Raw genomic sequence first — 20287 nt, 5'->3', positions numbered from 1 at the left:
AAAAATCTACGAAATCCATAACCGACAAGTAATATATTTTTGGGATATTTTTTATTTTTAACCATTGAAAATAAATCGGAAAATCTTTAGATACACATTACTTTTATGTCTAATTTTTATACACGGTGACGGCCCACAAGGAATGAGTAAAAAATCTTAAATGAGAGCATAGGACGAGTAGCACATCAAATTAAGTGTATATTAGGAGAATACGATTGCAATGGTTTAAGTTTCCAAACATGAACTTCTTGAAAATAAATTTATTGTTATTCTTCTAATTAGTTACAATAATAAACCCCGACAATCGATTATATCTTATATAATAAGAAGCAATGTAAGCAGTATTTTATGTCAGTATTGTATGTTGCATTGTAAATGAGTATGAGTCACGTTTTATTTATATGCCTGTTCGTCTCAATTATTTTTAATTTTTTATCAGGGACTATTTAGGGAGATATATTTTTTAACCATCGTAGGTAAACCCATAAAAGATTATTCATCAATTACGGTTCATATTGTTTATTATATTAAGTGTCGCTGTCGATTGCAATAGGTGTTTAAAGTTTAATTCGAAGTACATTCCGAAAGAGAAAAATTGTTATTATAGCATTATTATCTTTATTATTTCTGAATATAAGAGACATCCCAAACCCAGATTAAAATGGTAACAACTTTCCGTGAAATGCTCAACTTCGTCTTCCTATATATTTTATATGTTCAGAAAAGATATATTAAAGATATGTTCCCAAAACTTTGTTTAAATGTAAAAATATATTTTTTATGTACATTCAAATGAATAATATTTATTTTTTTTGCTTCACTGGAACTAGTTAGAGGAGTGGCAGGCATAAATATAGCAAATAATGAATATTAATCACAGCAATTGCAAACACTAATAAATAACATTTATATCATATGCATTACAAAAAATTATGTCTTTCTTATAGGAAAGAAAGGTTTTTAACAATAACACTATCGTAGTTGTGTAGAAAAGTAGACGTAAATGAACTATGGCTTTAATTCACTACTAACTATAGAACAACATTGTATTTAACTCTGCTCTATTTTATGTTAGAAGTCCACATCGATTGGCCATCCATCTCTTAAGTAGAGATCAATAATGAGGCCAAACTCATTTATTTGTTTCGCGACGAACACTGGGAAGCAAACAATTTACCATTCGATGTTCCATTCGATTGGGTATGTAACACTCCCAATTTAAGGGGGAGAGTTAGAGTTGTTTAATTACTTTACAGAATTTGCAAAACCGTTTATTTTCAGATTGATTAATTTCTTTCACATCTCCCTGAAAAACCATATAATTCGGAGACGTGAAATTGGCTTTTCATAGATATTTCAGAGACCCTAATGAGAGTTTTAAAACATCTTTATTTGATTCTCAAGAGTGGACTATAGAGTGAGATAATAACTTCAGTCTCAATTTCCATCCGTTATCATAATGGGAAAACCAAGGCCTCATCGGGCTTTATCATGTAATGTTTACTATGATATAAAGTTATTAATAACGTTTATGTGGACCTTAGACAGTTCTGGACCTTAAACAGATAGAAATTTTATTCCAGTTGCGGAAGTAAGAATAAGTGGCAACTTCACTATTTATTCTCTGTAATGGACCTCAGATACTCAGATACTGTCAAAAGTCCAATTTAGTTACTTCATGAATTATTCAATCGCTATTCGGAATCTATCTGTATAAATTATCTTTGTGACCATTGTAGCCGCATTTATATCACCTAACTATTTTGATATCCTTAAACACTACGATTGTAAAATATATAAATTTAATAAGGTCTCATTACAATTAAACTTTTCATAGGCAAAGAGATGATCTGGCAGAATTTCATTGCTATAATTGCACACACATAAAGGCGTACTAAACTGTCACTAATACACATTTTGAAATTGTACCTGTTTTATTTTACAACACCTAATAAAGGTTTAGACAGATGTTTTGCAGCATTTTAGATTTAAATATTACCCAGTTAATACGGATAACCATAATATAAGTGGGTCCAAAGAATATGAACTGTATCGGTCTCATTACCAAGCACACGATCTGTTACAGAACATGGTTTTTCTTGTATTAACCAATTATATATATATATATATATATATATATATATATATATATATATATATATATATATATATAAACTGCAGTAGTCTAATTTCATTTCATTTAAGATTGCATCACAAAAAGTACTTGCTCGGGAACATATATGAATATTTGTTATGTAACCGTTAGAAAGAGTAAATAAAGAGGCAAAACTTCACTAATTTTAATTAAATAGTAACTGACGCAAATTCTGCAATTATTTACCTGTCTGGTTTTGTGTGTAAAACTAACAAAAATGCGATAATATTCACTTCTCTCTTGATTCTAACAAAACTAGGTTTTGTTCTTTTACAATGTAAATTAGTTTTCGTTTCTTGAACTTTTATAAGTCATTTGACATTCAAATTAAATGTTATTGTCATCAAAAGCTCTATTCTTTCCAGAATTATATCTGCTGAATACTATTGTTTGTCATAATAACAATGGCAGATTAGTGAATAATGTACCTATATTTAAATCCAACAAGTTCTCTTAGAAAAAAAGTTTTCGTATGTGACTAATTATTAAAACAATATTATGTTAATTTCCATTATCAAAGGAAATTTGTGTAAAGTTTATGAAATGTATTATGGTTTATATTTCTCCTCTTAATTCCTTAAATCTATTTCCTGATAAAATGTCTAAATATGATAAACATTTCTTTGTTTGACATTTGTTTTTAACGATGGAAGGATTGTGAAGAAAACAGGATTTTTCGGGACATTTTCCATCGTGCAGAGATAGAATACAAGCAGTAACACTACTTTCGAGATCTGCAGTCTGATCTCTTCTTCAGGTAAATGAATAAACTAATGCATGACTACAACCTAGGTTAAAGTAAACAAAACACACCAGAGCGTTGTGAGACGCATAAGTCAGGAACCACAACAGCCATTCTGTGTGTCTATTCCATGAACACTAACTCTAAAAATGAAATTAATAAAAACTAAGTACTAATTATCAAAACTAAACTGCAGAATACAGGTCACAATAGGTTTTCACTCACCGGCCAACCAAATAGAACCGACCAGAGGCCAATACTAAAGGCTGTGACGATTTACTATTGTTAAACTATTGTGTTGTTTACTATTGTATTTACCTGAAGAATAGATAATATTGTAGATTTCGAAACGTAGTGTTACGGGTGTATTTTATTACTGAACGATGGCAAATGTCCGGAAAAAAAATCTTTCACTATAGACATAGTATCCTAGTTGCATCAAACGCCGTATCTTTGTGACTATATATAGGTATTGGCCCGATGATGACAATCGTATTTTATACAATTCGTTATTTAATATATATATATATATCTCAGCGTATTTGTATTACGTATATTTTGACTACTAAAACCCCAACACTTTATAGACGTACTATACAGGACTTCTAAATATTGTAGACAGTTATAACATTAATTTTTTATCTGACACCACCAATTTTCGAGCTAAGCGAGTATACCTTGTTAAGTTTAAAAGTTACCTGTTCATGATTATATGAGTATTACAACGAGCTATAATCCCTCCCCGGGATAATTTTGAGGTTCGCTTCAATTTTCCAATCCATTAACTGAACGCTCCCCATAATTTGATTGGTTTAATTATAAACGGGCCACAGTAACTTTGCAACCTCAACCTGGTGCGGCTTCGGTGTATATAATGTTGATTATGAATAATGGAACTGAAAATATATTTTAGGATTATTAACTACGCCTTGTAAAGTATTTGGTTCATAAAATAACTTTATCTTTTATACTCCAAAATCCTTAAGCATTCTAAAATATAAATTTAACTTGAAAGATTTGAGTCAATAATTTTAATGATCATTTGTTTTTATAACTTCTGAGAAACTTTTTATTAATCTTCTTAAAAATGCCTTTTTGCTCAATGGGATATAAAGCAATGTTTAATACATTAAAATTGTACCTAAAAGCGTTTGATTATAAAAAGCATATCTTATTGTTGTTTCTTAGGTAGATGGTACACGACAAATTATAACGTTACATACCTTTTATTCAGCAAAAAGAATTAAAATATTGCGTTTCATTATTATAACTGTGACACATGACTGTTTTACATCCAAACTTCCAATATCGTATTCATTATTTGTACTGATAATCGCAACAAGAAAGAGAGTTTTTGGACACTGTCGTACCACCTTTCTCTTGAATACACCTTAATACTTAAAATTGAGTATAAGGTTAGAATCGTACTATATCATTATACATAATTCAATTGAATTATTCCATACCGCTCTTATATCCAATGTTACTGGTATTGTTAAGAAAATATAAATGCAATTACAATAAAAGTATAGAAAAGAAAAGAACTTGTTGAAGTAAAACATAAAACATATTAACATTAAAACAAATACACTCTACCAAGCCATCTCAATATGCATTGCTCAGTCGTTAAATAATGAAGTTATACTCTTTTTGTAATATAACCATTACAAAATATAATCAGCCAGTTTGCAAATCATCTGTTTGTAAAACTTTCTATGTTGTACAATCGAGTATTCGTTATTGAATTTTCCGAAACTAAATTGATCTATGATGCGAATGTTACTGGATTCGAGAGACATATTGTTTACACTAGATCTGAGATCTTTCTGTGATTATTCTTCTTTGTTCTGCGTTGAGACTGATGGCCCTTGGTGGAAATTAGATTGCTATGTCCAAATAGTATGCGCATAGTGTTTTCTTAATAGGTAATATATATTAGCTGACACTGGTAACAAAAATTTATGAACTAAAGCACGATTATAAGTACTTCAAGGATACTTATTATTGTGTTGTGTTTGTGTTTTTGTATTCTTACTGTCGATATATACTCTTTATAGTTTATCGAACCTTCACAATATATTGGGTTTCCCACCTATTTCACCAGGTTTAGTTTTGTCTCTTCAGCTAAATTTGTTCAATCTGGACGTGAAACCACTCTTAAAGGCGATGCATGCCTACAGAGCCCATTTTATTTCCAACAAATAAATTAATGTCCAATGTCCTTAATCAATGTAATAAGATGTAAGCAAAAAAAGGTATTCGCTCATTGAAATGCGTCATTAATATCACACTAATTACTGACTGAAAAAATTATATTGTGGTATTTTACAATGAGAGTACATCGCACTTTTTGAGTGATTCATGGAATTGTTTTATAGGGCGTTTGAATAAGTGAAAACTCTATTATAGGTACACTACCCAGGTTAATAAAATAATACATTTTAATAACTTTGAATACAGAGAACAAACGTATGGAACATAGATTATAAAGATTTATGGATTGTTAAAATATGTCAGCTCCATGGGAGACAGAACACGGTCGAATGCTGTCCTGTTGTTATTCCTTTGGTAATGGGTAACTGTGGCCATATTTCTCTTGTAGTCATTATCCATGGCCACTATCCATCGATCGGTTAAAATAAACTGACTTATACTATCAGCTTTTATCTCACAACGAAACTGTTATGCTTCTGTCCCCTTTACTACGTACTACAGCTAAAGCTTAGCAAACCGATTATTACGCTTATGAAGGAAAATGTACACTTGATAAGGAAGAATTGTTTTAGATATACTAAGTGGTTTTCCGCCAACATGATCATGATGTTTAAGTGATGCTCCGATTACAGAACATGTTTTGAAACGGTACATTACTACTATTTTATGTACTCAAGCCTGAGAAGAATATTAAAAGTAGAACTAGATTGCTGTAGGAAGAGTTCTAGAAATGTTGGAAACTACTTAAAGGCCAAACCGACCAATTCTAGAATTATTTAGACACTTCTCAGGAAGGTTTTCCTTCATTCCAGATTTCAGTATTGATTACAGTGTTGTAACAGACGTGATCGTGAAATGTTAAATATTTAAAGAGTACTTCATTTCTACATATGAATCTTTTAATGAAGAGCAATTAACTGCGTCATGAGCCAAACATGGTCAATATATATATATATATATATATATATATATATATATATATATATATATATATATATGAATCCAGCGTTAAAATCCTTTCCTTTGCAAGTAAAAGTATTTAGTCTGTCATCGGAAACACAAAAAACTATTCAACCTGTAGGAGTGATGGTATTTATTATCAAAACTATATAAGATATACTTGATAAAGCTATGCGATAGCGTGTATACCAAAATTATCGCAAAACCTTTTATCAATTTAGAACGATTTCAGTTGTAATCGGTTATATTTAAAATATTTCAAAAGGTTGTATGCAATTTTATAGGAAGATTGGCTATCTGTTTTCTAAACATTAGCACCTGCTCGTCTTTCATCTTTCGACTGCCACGAATTTGTCGTAGTTGTTACCAATCTTGCGATTGAACGACGAAGTCAGTTTAATACTATCTACCTTGACTTAAGTTTACAATATCTATCATTACATCTTACAGTTTTAAGAAGCTTCCGGTATTATTATATTCTCTTAATCTCATTCATGGATTAAAGTTTCCTTTTAGAAAGACTATTTAGTGTACGATTTGTTGGAGTGCTTTACGACAATTTAGGTGCCAGTTCGAGAGGGCCTCGACTAATCAATAGAAACCCCCCTCCAATTGGTTTGATATGTTTATTAATGGCATGACACCTGTGGATCTGTGAAGCCTGCTTTATACAGATGATATTTTAATATCCTTACCAATTTGAGAAATTACCATTTTATTTTACATCGAGCCAGCTAGTGATACTCTTAATAGGTGATATGAAATCACACAAGCCCCTGAATTTCAATAAAAATTATAGATAACTCTCATGGGATTCTCATTGTATATTGAAAACATATCGTAAAAGTCCTTGATTTAGTCATGTGTTCCTTATGGTCTTCTCTGAACTCTAAAGCTGCGGTGTTTCAAAAGTTAGAATCGCACATGTTTAAACAAATATATAGTTTTGTGATCTTATACAGATAATTGTTCTATAGCCATCTCCGGGGTGCCATCATTGTGTGGAATATGCTTAAAGTTTTCGCAGACATAATAATCGAGGCTTTTGCAGAGGAGGCTATCGTGGCGTATCGTTGATGCTTCCTGATCTGGTTAGAGTAAATGTAAAGTAAAATTAAATTACAGTAAAGACGTCTTATTTTACCAGGCGAACACTTAACCTGAGGACCAACAGCTTAAAGGTGACTTCCGAACCACTACCAATTGCCGCGCAGGTGGGCTGCTTGCAAGGACAGGATCGCTTACCGACTCATCCAAGCAGCAGCCACGCTCGACGTTGCTTAATCCGTTTTTCTTGCGACAACAATTGTACCCGCTACACTGCATCATTTGCCAATGTACAGGAGATTTGTACTAAAAAAACGTAGAGAGATTACTTTATTTTCAGTCCCTAATTTCAAAATTAGACGGATAATATCACATTTACACTTTAGACTTCTTAGCGTGTTATTACAGAGCATGTACATTACATATTACCTGTGATTGTCTGACAGATCTTTGTACTCAGATTGTTTTAGTAATGATCTATGATAAAATGGGGGTGAGATTGAGCCTCTTTATTATAAGTAATACTAATAACATCGTTCGGAATTATTAACCATTATAATAATGTACTCTCTATCCATAACTAGGTCAGTAGCAGGAATTGTAATCACTACTAACTAAAAATAACTCGTGATTTGTGCTGTAGATTTCAATAAAGTTCTTTTATTTTGAAAATAATTCGTTTGACAAGTTGTAACACTAATTAAATGAAAATGTGATCAGATTGAATTAATATAATAGTACAGTTATTATCATTGCATATTAAAACAACGGAATCTAGTTCAAACTAAAGGTCACAATCCGAAGCCAGAGAGTACAAATGTCAACAAGCCAGCATTAGTGTAACCTGCACTTCACATGCAACGTCTCTTCATATTATTCTCGAGCTTTAGACTCTCTAATTAAATATTTGAAGCACCTTGTCGAGTAGTGGGTTAATACTATACAAAGCTAAATGTGACTATTACAAAATTTAGGTTCTATTGTTTTTGCGTTTCGAAAGGTATAGAAAGGGATTTGGAGATCTCAAAAAGCATACGTTGAATGATACTTGCACTACTAAGACCTAATTAAAATTTAAATGCTAACTAAGGTACTTATAAGATAATTATTATTTACTTAATCATGTTGTTTCATCTTACAGAGAATGTGGCTAGGCAAGCCTATAAGGTGAACCAAATGGGTTAAGAACGTAACAAAAAAAATGGGGGGGGGGTCCAGAGAACTGATATTTCCCCATAGTGAACAGAGATTAAGGCCTCATTTTGTTTCTTGAAAGGTTCTTGACCCGTATCTCTTTTGCGAAAGATCTTTCAGCATTAAGTAATACTGAATTATTTAAGTAATAATAATCATTTACTAAAAAATTTATTGAAAAAGTTGGAAATTTGCGTCACTGGTTACGTCCTTGGAATGGGTAGAGGGGAACGGAAGCAAGCAAAGACCACACAGATTTAAAGAACCTAATTTCTTTTATTTTGATAGTACAGGGTGGAGCGCGGTAATTTGCTGATTTGGAAATGAAATAAAAAAAGTATGAACCTTAGAAAAAAAAATATTTTTTTAAATTATATTGAACAGTAAGGGAATTTTTAAATTACATGGTTTTAAATAATGTATCTGGCAATTGTCGACCTTTGGCATCCACACACTGCTGCATACGTTTTCTGATGTTTTTCATTAACTCTAACAAGCGTGTCGACTGGTATTCTGCCAATTTTAGCCTCAATGTTGTTCCTTATGTCTTCCAAGGTGTTGGGACGGTTGATATACACCTTCGACTTGAGGTAACCCCAAAGGAAAAAATCGCATGGGGCTAAGTCTGGTGAGCGTGCCGGCCAGTTCACATCACTCCTCAAAGAGATAAGCCGTCCAGGAAACATTTGCCTCAAACAATTCATGGTAACCCTCGCTGTGTGTGCAGTGACACCATCCTGTTAGAACCATGTATCCTCTAATTGCATTGCCTCAAGAGGCGGCTGAAAAAAATCCTGTATCATAGTCAAGTACCGTTCGGAGTTCACAGTTATGGCACGACGGTTATCCTAAAAAAAGTAAGGGCCAATGATGCCTACTCGTGATATGGCGCACCACACAGTGACGCGGTCCGAATGCAGAGGTCTCTGGTGGACTTCTCTGGGGTTTGTTTCACTCCAGTAGCGCATGTTTTGCTTGTTGACACACCCACTGAGGTGAAAATGTGCCTCATCAGAAAAGAACACAATTGCGTCACGCGGTATAATTGCAAGCATGTCTTCACAAGAAGTACGCCGTGTCAAATAGTCCCGTGCTGACAATTGATGGACCACGCACATTTTATACGGGTGAAATCTTAGTTCATCATGAAGAATCCGGTGGAGAGAACGTCTTGAAATGCCAAGAGCAAGTGATTGCTTATGAGCAGAGTGTTTTGGAGATTGCAGTACTGCTGCTCTAACTCTATCGATGTTTTCCGGTGTTGTAATCCTTCTCTGAGGTCCCCTTCGTACACATGACACATTCCCTGCTGTTCTGAATGCAGTTACCCAATTTACAATTGATTGCCGACCAGGAACACGTCCGCGTGGGGGATCAGCGAATCGTAAACGAAAAGCACGCTGCACTGTAATGATCGAGTGGGCATTTGAAAAAATACGCTTTAACACAAAACGACCTCTCCTCTCGTGTCCACTGCATGATGGCAACTGGAACGCGGAAGAATACAAATCTCCCGTCAGCCACTAAAAGCCACGTCCAGTCTCCCCTCTCTTCGACCAACAGTGGCGCCACAGCCTGCAGTGCAAAAAAGCAAATTACCGCGCTCCACCCTGTATTTATATTTTAAATTGGATACATTTCTGATCAACATAAACTGTAAATGTTTATTAGACAAAGACATTTCCAAAAATAATCCTCTAATGAAATCCTTATAATTAATCTGATGTACAGAAAATCAGGATATATGGAACATCGAATATAATAATAAAATACAGTACGTTCCATAAGAAAAAACAAAGTACACCACCGTATTGGAAAACGGTGTCAGTTTTTAAAATCTGAAACAGACAAAGATTTCATGGTGCTGTCAGGTTTATAGTTTACAAGATCACAATTTTTCCCCGTTTAAAATACACACTCTGTGTATAAATGTGTGAAGACTAGTGCAATATCCTCTCGAGGCCGGCAGGCGACGATTTTCACCTAACTGAAATGGAAACCTTAGACCTGTCACTGACGACCTGCCCTACACATTAAAAGTACAGATATTACATATAACAGTCACTATTGTTTCAATACCCTCTGAACAATAGCTGCTTACAGTAGTATTTTGGTTTTATCCCAGGTACAAAAAACCCTACTCGCTGCCCGGGCTAGTGCAATTTCTGAATGTGACATTTCCATTACCTGCCTGGCCTCTCCTCTGTTCAGTTTATAAAGCTTTCAGGTTATGTTTTACTTAAACTCTATCATGGTGGCCAATATAGATTCCGTGGAATTGCCGTGAAGGGTTAAAGTAATAGAGAATTAGCACTCTATTGTTCTTGCCGAATTCGTGTTGTTTCTATACAGCTCTATTAACGTACAGAGGAGCAGAGTCGCCGTCGCATTCCACTTAACAAACACGTCGGCATCGCTGTGAATCTCTCAGTGTAGCTGGTTTTAGTCTCTGGGATATTCACTCTACTGGTGAACTTTATCCACAATTAATGTATGAAGATAAAAATATGACGAAAACAACTGTGAATTGGAATGTAGAGTGTGTCTGGTCCAATTGTTTTCTTCATCTCTAAGATTTATCTTTTTCTTAAAATTAGAAAACATTGTTCCTAGAAGAATTTTACATAATGAATAAATTAAATACAAAGTAAAACTTAAAAATCAGAAAACATTGAATTGGGCAGTATCAGTCATATAAAATTTCAATACAGATGAATGTACATATAATTTGAGGTTTAAATTATTACCATAAGATTCCAATAACATTTTATTGTGTGGAGTAATTTAAGTTATAAGTTAAAATTTCAAAATGGAAACAAATGAAAGTAGAGATGATAAAATCACAATAAAATATGTATATTCATATATTAATAACAATAGTACTAAATTAGCATAACTGTTGGTTTTGTTTTATTATTTTTATTAATTTTTAAAACTCGGTTAGTTTTGCAAAAGCCTATCTTTTCGGTTACGGGTATGATCCATTGCTGTAAATCTACAGTCAACGTGGGGAATCTGCGTCAGAGTAATGTACTCGTACGTTACGTGTAGGCTGCCTGAATCTCTACAATCCCTACTTTGTCTCTAGAGATCCTTGTGTTGTGCTATACTGTTATGGATTTCCTTTACTACTCTACTTTCCCTTTGTGTTGCAGGACTATGAAGTGGATCTGTACCTCAGGCAGAAGTGGCAGGATGAGAGGCTCAAGCACGCAGATATCACAGAGAGCCTGGACCTCAACGACCCTAATCTCGTCAAAGCCATCTGGAAACCCGAAGTGTACTTTCCAAACGCCAAACATGCTGAGTTCCAGTTTGTCACTGTACCTAACGTCCTCATCCGAATCAATCCTGACGGAGAAATATTCTACATGCTCAGGTATGAGGCCATTAAACTGTTCAATTAAATTCATTTATTGCACTATAATATTTGGTTCGTTACATAGTGTGATTTAAAGTGAGGCATTATCATAACATTCATTATCTTATTCTATGTTTTAAATACTAAAATATTAATTAAAACTGATTCAATGCCATCAATTTAATTCAGAGTCTCTGGTTCTATTCTATTAAAAATATTACTGTCATAAAACTTGTAAAAACAGGTAATATTAATAATTGTGGAAAATAGAACTACGAGTACAAGTTAGGATGTCATTTATATTATAGCAAGCTTTATTCATTAGATTTTTGTATAGACCTCAAAACTCCTTACCAGAAAGACTTTTATATTGTATTTTAACTACGAACACCCATATACAGGGGGATTGGAAATGGCAAAAGTTTTCATTTCGAGTTTCATAGTTACGTACATTAATAAATTAATTGTAGATATTTAGATTGTTAAGAAGTAAACTTAAAATGTACAAACATGGCGGTGTAGGTGCTACAAAAAGAAGGCGCTAGTTTACTTTAAAGCTAGCCACTGTTATGGTATTTATCAAATATCTTTGTACTGAAACTACAAGTATGGCTAATATCACTTCTGTCGATCGTGATATCATACAAAACACCCTATATTTAAGGTTTATTACATAATATGAGTTAATATGCACGGTAGTTCATAGTATGATTCTTGGCATTGGGAAATAATAATTTACTCACATTAAAACAAAAAAATATGTTTAAATAAATAAATTTCAAAAGTGCTAATTTTTCTGTTTATTATCCTGTTTCTGTTTGTGTTAGTTAACATTGCTCTGTTTCCCTAAGTGACCGCCAAAGTAATACAGTAAAGTTCAAATTTAAACAATATTAATGTTTGTAGTAACCTAGCGCTGAAAAATAAGAAAAGACGATAAATTCCATGACAACCTTAGGAGGCATAAACGCTTTAAAGATATGATACTTTTTCTAAATTTTATACTAAAACCAACTGTTTTATTTTATAAAGTTTACCCAAAATGTGCAATATTAAAAAAGACAATTACATGTTAAATGATCAATTATACCATTTAAAAAAATTGAGTAGTTTGGCAAAAATATACTATTTCGAGAAGTATATGATGACTTATTTAAAATAACCCTTTAAATACCTGAAAGTTAAGTACGGAAATTGACTTATCAGTTTAGTGTATTTATGGCCCTTCATAGAGGGTTATCCGAAGCTTTTTCCTCACTAGCTATGTTGTGTTTGCGATAAAATTATTACCTACTATCTATAAACTATTGCAAAATGTCATGCTTTAAGTCTACTAGTCCTTCTGCCATTATAGGACACAAACTGTGGCTTTTATCTAAAACCATTTTCATTCGTAAGGACAATACATTTTGCTTTTATTTAAAACTATTTGCGCTCTTAAGGGCAGTAAAGCCAAAACTTAGCAAGACGGTACTGAAAAGTCCAGGACGGAAATGGCAGGTTCCGAACCAACCTGAACCTTCTACGCCCTGTAAGGATGCGTGCGTGCAAGACTATTTGGCTCGCCATTCACAATCCCTATTTTAAATGCTATAGTTGCCCTCTCAGCTCGCCGGGCCATGGCTAGTGTTCGAGCCGGCTAAGCTCTGCCTCTCCAATCGACGATTGCGTAACATAAGTTGCTTCGACACGTATTTAAATGGCAGAATTAGATCCCTGAACCTGTAAATGATTGGGATTGGATACAATTTTCTAACACTTACAAGTTTATTACCTTAAAGCCTAAATCGTTGTTTTAATTGTTATTTATTATTTTCTCGCAAACTTAACCAGTAATATGTAATTTAAGTTATGATTTTACCTACTTTAAAAGCATTATTATTTTCGAAACAGAATATAAGATCATTTCCGTATTTTGTTTTAGTCCCACTAAATGGACTAATATTTTAATAAACTGATAGGATATAGTAAAACAGCTATAATGGCACTGACGCCGATAAAACCAACAATACACGAAGTTTGCTATGTTATGTGCTGCAGGTAGTAAAATATTAAAGAAGTTCCTTTTCGGCTGAGAGACTGTAGTACTTTCCAGCTACTCGTGGATAAGGATTCAATTTTGTAACTACGCAATACGTTTGGCCACACGTAGTGCCTTGAGATAATCCTCTGACCTGACGCAAAGAACAACCATGGCCCCACGATCGTGAAGAACATTCTCATAACTTCGTTACAATGGCTAAAAGATATGTTCAAACGTTTAAATCACTATAATATGTTTATAATATGATTTAATATGTAGCGTACATTTAACTGAATATCTTAAAAAGACACTGCTTCAATTGGTGTCTAACAGTTCTATTTAAAAGGATAACAGGATTTCGGGCATTCGCCATCGTTATAGGTTGTAAAAGGTATAACACAACGTTTAGAGGATTGGAAACTACCTTATTGGTGTCCACCTGACGAAGAGGATAGATTCCAATCTCGAAACGTTGTGTTATACCTTTTATAACCTATAACGACGGAAAATGTCCGAAATCCTGTTATCCTTTCAAACCTTCCATCGTCAATAACAAACTTTAAACAAAAAACGTTCTTTTTAAATTTTTTTAATAGTTTGTGTTGGCCTACATTATTTTAATAACTATTTAGGAATTGGTAGTGCCTTATAAATGGTAGTATCCAACTTAAACAAACCCTCTAAAAACGTGAATTTTTGCATTATCATAACAAATATCATTGGCTTTAATGTCTTAAATTCAGTTAAGATGTTTGATACTTGAATTCGTAAAATAAATATTTTTTTCGTAACAATGATTTTACAAACTTACCTTAGTAACAAAATATGTTATTTCGGTTTAAGGAAATCTGTCAATAGTAGCTTTAAATCTGGCATAAATAGGTACAAATTCAAATGCAAACACACGTCATGTTGTAAATTATTTTAAAGGTGTCTACATCCTAAACATTTTTACAAAGAAAGCATTTTAATATCTCGTTTTATTACTTTAATATTAGTTTCAAAATGACAGTCTAAAGTCATAGAAGTGTTGCGGTCTGTTCGTTGATTACATAACAGAATTCAACTCTGCTTGGAAACAATGGCATGCCCGTCATTTTATGTGCTTTTATGTACTCTGTGTACGCTAAGAATGTAGCCAGGCACTAGCACACGGTTGAAGTGATATTTATTAACGTGGTGAATGCAGTTTGTTTAATGTTTCATTTTATTGTTTAACCTCTTAATTGCCTATCTACTTTTAAAAAGGAAATGTAAATTTCAACTTGGTACTCATAAGTACAGTTTATTTGCACAGTTTTATAATAGTTAGATTCAAAACGACTTTAAATGTGAAAGTTATTCAATTTTGTATGACCTGGTCATTCATTTGACGTGGTGGATATCCTCCTCATCATTTAAACATTTTGGGTTATGGGCATGTTTATATTTTCAAAAAGTAAATTTTTATAGTGGTTGATAAATGTTAAAAAATACAGCCATGGTATCATTTGAAAGCTTGTTACATGTAGTATCGAAATAACATTTTATTTTTTATGAATTTATATTACAGGAGTAACAATAAAAAAACAAAAAAGCTCTGTGTTATACAAACCCTTTATTTTTACAGAGTTGGAGTTATTTTAATAAAATTTTTTATGGATCATTTAGTTAATGGGGAATCAGTTTAAATTGAATCTCCGAACTTATCCTTTTGAAGACGAGTGGTCTGAAAAACAAAAACCCTGTATTAGGATTTGGTTTTATAATTCATATAAGGCTGAAATTATAATAGCTAAACTCTGCAATTTTTATAAGAAACAAAAAATTAATATTTAATGAATACAATACACCTCTATTACACTACAATGGTCCTAAGAGTGTCTCTGGCAGTGAGACTAGTCGGCTAATCGACCAGCCAATCCAGCAGGCGAACAATAGAGATGCGATCCGTAGTAATGTGTTAAACGGTTCGGGGTAATGGCCCCAGTGAATAGGGCGGTTTTAGCTGTAGCCTGGTCTTACAGGACTTTGTGCAAATCATTTTAAGCCTTAGCATGTTTAAAAAAATATACTTTTAAGTGATCGTATTAAATATTAAATTACATTTTTAAAAGGATAGATGGGTTAGTTAAACTTTACATTGGGATATCAATATTTTCCACAAAAACACGTTTTAAGTTAGTCATACCCGTTATAAATTGTATAAAATAAGTCCTAACCTTTTTTTGGTTTTCACAGCCTTATCCTGAATGGCTAAGGTATGAGAATCAAGATCACTACAGCTGTCACGTTTATCAAGAAAAGGCAAACTAAAGTATTCCTTGAGAGTACTCCAAAATGCAGACGTACAGAAAAAAGTTTTATTGGACTTTTGGAGTCATGGGTATGACACTTATTAGTATCAGTGAAGCATTAAATTACAGTCGGTAGGCCGAAGATACCAGTATTGCTATTTTGTTCTTGGTGTGACGACTGCTATTTAGGGTAGTACCAAATCTGGTGTCAGCTGTTGACTATTGTGAGCAGATATATTTGTGATCCGTAAGATTTCGTTCAGTTTATAGTAACTAGTGTTTTTTTTATTAGGTGCATGTTCTATAGATATTTTACATTGAATTTACACACCATATGTTTGTAGTGATTACTGTCTTATACCTGTCCCAACTCAGTTTAATTTCGAAAGTATTTGTTAATAGTGTTAGGTTAGTTGAGATGAGGAATAAGTCAGATTGGAGACCTTGAAATGTTATGATACCGAATTGTTGTATTACTAAACGATATAACATGTCCGAAAGTATTGTTATCTTCAAAATCCTTCCATCGTAAAAAAACAATTATTGCCAGTTTCAGTTTAGCATTTTTTAAAGATTATTTAAAAAATCCAAAGCGAGGCCGAAATATTTCGATATTTTATAGTGTAGGCAATGTTTCGATGCGGTGTGAACGGGAATATGTTTTAGTAAAAACAAACCGTAAAGAAAGATTTAACGTATACCATATATTTTTTAAATATAAATAACACATTACGTTAGGCCTACTTAAATTAAAATGACTAATTAAAGGGTATTATGTTAGTACTCTCCAAATCGATAGTAAGCATAATATTCCTCGGCTCAAAAATGTCATATATATTACTAATCTAAGCTAGTTTCTTTTGCCTATCGAAAAGCTATATCCTTAACAAATACTGCTTAGTAGCCACGGCCAGCAAGTGGCCAGAAAATGCAAAAGTATTTTTTTCCGTCTACCTAACAGGGACTACACTTACACATTAACATTATGTTAGGAGTGGTATTTTTATTTGTAAAAATTTTGTATTTCGTGGGAGCAAATAACAGAATCAAATTAATTGCTGGAAATATCCATAACAGTTACACTGTTCTTAAATATTTCATCCCTAAGATATCAGATCCTCTACATAACTCAAAATTTCAATCTCCCCTTTGTAAAAAAATGAAAAAAATAAAATCGTTATTTATTTTGAAAGAAATAATAATATCAGATTAATCACTCTGGGCCATGAAAAAAGTAGGATAAAATACATCAAGGGAATTGCTCTTCGAAAACGTCTTCATCACAATATCCAAAAAACTGGTTTAATGTCACATTTTGAAACAAAACAAATTAATAATTTAAAAATTAAATCAAACTTGTATTCTACAACATCCTTACAATCTTACGAAAATAATTATTCCTAAAGACATCATCCTCAAATATTAATCTGTCCTCAAAAGAAAAAATTATACAATCCTAAATACTATAATAATGAACGTAATAAGAAAACACAACACACACTCCCACACATAATCTTACTCCAAAATACTAAAATCGCCTCAGAACTTCTGCTAGCTATCACTGTAATGAGAGAAATACAAGTCTCAGTATACAAAACTCATTACAGCAATGACTGCTAGTCTTAGAATAGAACAAAATTCCACCAAATTAAAAAGATTTCTCTAAAAGAAGCGTAAATATAAGCATTGGTTCATCCTAACTTTCATCAAAATACCAAACCTGAAAAGTAATTTTAGTCAAGTTTTCTCACACGACTAGTTTATCAACTCAAAGTGGCATCCGATCAATAGCACTCTGACTCAGTACCTCAGCTATGGCGCTCAGCACAACACATCTTCAACGCCAAGAGCCAAGTTCTGCTGCCAGCAAACACCATACGTCAAAGCCATTCTCCTGATGTCAGCATACAACACACATCACACTATGATTAGCCAATCTTTCAGCAGATCATGGCCGCGTCACTAGCCAAGTCCTGATGTCAGCATACAACACACATCACACTATGATTAGCCAATCTTTCAGCAGATCATGACTAGCCAAGTCCTGATGTCAGCATACAACACTCATCACACTATGATTAGCCAATCTTTCAGCAGATCATACACTCGTCACTAGCCAAGTCCTGATGTCAGCATACAACCCTCATCACACACTATGATTAGCCAATCTTTCAGCAGATCATACACTCGTCACTAGCCAAGTCCTGATGTCAGCATACAACACACATCACACTATGATTAGCCAATCTTTCAGCAGATCATACACTCGTCACTAGCCAAGTCCTGATGTCAGCATACAACACTCATCACACTATGATTAGCCAATCTTTCAGCAGATCATACACTCGTCACTAGCCAAGTCCTGATGTCAGCATACAACACACATCACACTATGATTAGCCAATCTTTCAGCAGATCATGCCCGCGTCACTAGCCAAGTCCTGATGTCAGCATACAACACTCATCACACTATGATTAGCCAATCTTTCAGCAGATCATACACTCGTCACTAGCCAAGTCCTGATGTCAGCATACAACACTCATCACACTATGATTAGCCAATCTTTCAGCAGATCATACACTCGTCACTAGCCAAGTCCTGATGTCAGCATACAACACTCATCACACTATGATTAGCCAATCTTTCAGCAGATCAGACACTCGTCACTAGCCAAGTCCTGATGTCAGCATACAACACACATCACACTATGATTAGCCAATCTTTCAGCAGATCATACACTCTTCACTAGCCAAGTCCTGATGTCAGCATACAGCACTCATCACACTATGATTAGCCAATCTTTCAGCAGATCATACACTCGTCACTAGCCAAGTCCTGATGTCAGCATACAGCACTCATCACACTATGATTAGCCAATCTTTCAGATGAGGTCATCATAAACCACACGTCCCACAACAGCTGGTCTGTCAGCAGATCATGCCCGCGTCATGATACAAGTTCTGAGCTCAGCATACACCACATGCCAGCAACAATCAGCTGTTCTCTCAGCAGGTGTTACCCGCATCTACCGCAATGTTGACTCGCCTATATCCTGTGCTATGTGCCACAACCGAACTCCTTATCTAACAGTTAAACGTGCCAACAATTATCTAATGGATGAAGGAGAACCACCTTGCCAAGGCTTTATCACAGAACCTCATAACAACAAAGTTACTCTTATATATTTTTCCACGGAAACCACCATTTGTATCCCTTAAGTTTGATTATTTATATTCCAATTGAATTAATTGTCCTTAAAAACAGACGAAATTCTTGTAACTCTCATCTATGATTTATTCTCTGGAGATAAATAAAGGAATAACAAAATACCTTACTGACAGTCTATGTAAATTATAAATTGACAAGCAAACAACGTCTACCCCTTCTGAGTGAATCAGAACCAGCACAGGAAAACTATACTGATATACTACGCTGATAAACCACTGTAAACTTGGAGGGAAACGCCCTAATCACTTTTACAATGTTTTGTAACTTAAACCTAATGAACAGATTTTATGTGTCAAAAGTTATAAATATACTCTTTATCGTTGGTAAAAGTTTAATATTCTAAAATATCACGGTTCTTAATTTTAAGATTAACTGCATGGTATTCCTCCACAATATAAAATAACATAATATTCCAGTGAATACCTCAAGAGCCTATTTTCAGTGTCTCTACCAACAAAAAGCGAATTTTAAGTTAATCAACAATATGTAACTTTGTCACTACACCGATCTTCGAAAATACTATCTCAATACCTGTCTGGTAAAAATCGAACATTAGGTACAAACTACTCCATCCCATAGGTTCCAACCGTCTTATAGGTCAAATTAAATTTTGTCTATAGTCAATGGCTAAATTGTAGAGTAGATACAATGCATATCCTCTTTTTACCTCCTCCAAGTAGTTTAATATATTGTCAGGTAATTGCTTATGCACTGCTATCCTGTTCAAGATACATACAAGTAGCATATTACTGGAGGCCATATCCCAACATAGCTATAATAATTAACAAAGAAGTCGGCGTTTAACTACATTTCTTGATACCGTTATAAATAACTTTTATATCGTACTCAATAATACTCTACAACAATATAAAATGGTTTAAAATACAAAATGCTATTAAACTTTCCATTTTAAGTCCTTACGTGGCGTGGAAGAAACTTATTATAGTAGTTCTATAACTAATTATAAGTTTTAATTCCATAGAATATATTAATTTCCTTCACAGGTAATGTTAACTTAGTGAATTTTGTAGCAACATATTAAGGCGACGGTACATAAAAACCTTAAAGGTGATAAATAGTTCTAAA

The 20287-nt window shown here is 33.5% G+C and overlaps 1 protein-coding gene across 1 annotated transcript in view; it reads left to right on the top strand.

The window, feature by feature from the left end:
- LOC124368892 (glycine receptor subunit beta-type 4-like) overlaps positions 1 to 20287 on the top strand; it is a 253072-nt gene that overhangs the window by 180727 nt on the left and 52058 nt on the right. Inside the window, exon 4 of the mRNA XM_046826392.1 lies at positions 11468 to 11691. Within this exon, the coding sequence (XP_046682348.1) occupies positions 11468 to 11691 (224 nt within the window). The remainder of the gene's footprint in view (positions 1 to 11467; positions 11692 to 20287) is intronic.

This window comes from Homalodisca vitripennis, chromosome X, assembly GCF_021130785.1.
Source record: "Homalodisca vitripennis isolate AUS2020 chromosome X, UT_GWSS_2.1, whole genome shotgun sequence".
In the NCBI taxonomy this organism is placed as follows: Eukaryota; Metazoa; Arthropoda; class Insecta; order Hemiptera; family Cicadellidae; genus Homalodisca; species Homalodisca vitripennis.
The sequence above is the reverse complement of the archived record's forward strand: the minus strand, read 5'-3'. Positions and strand labels throughout refer to the sequence as shown.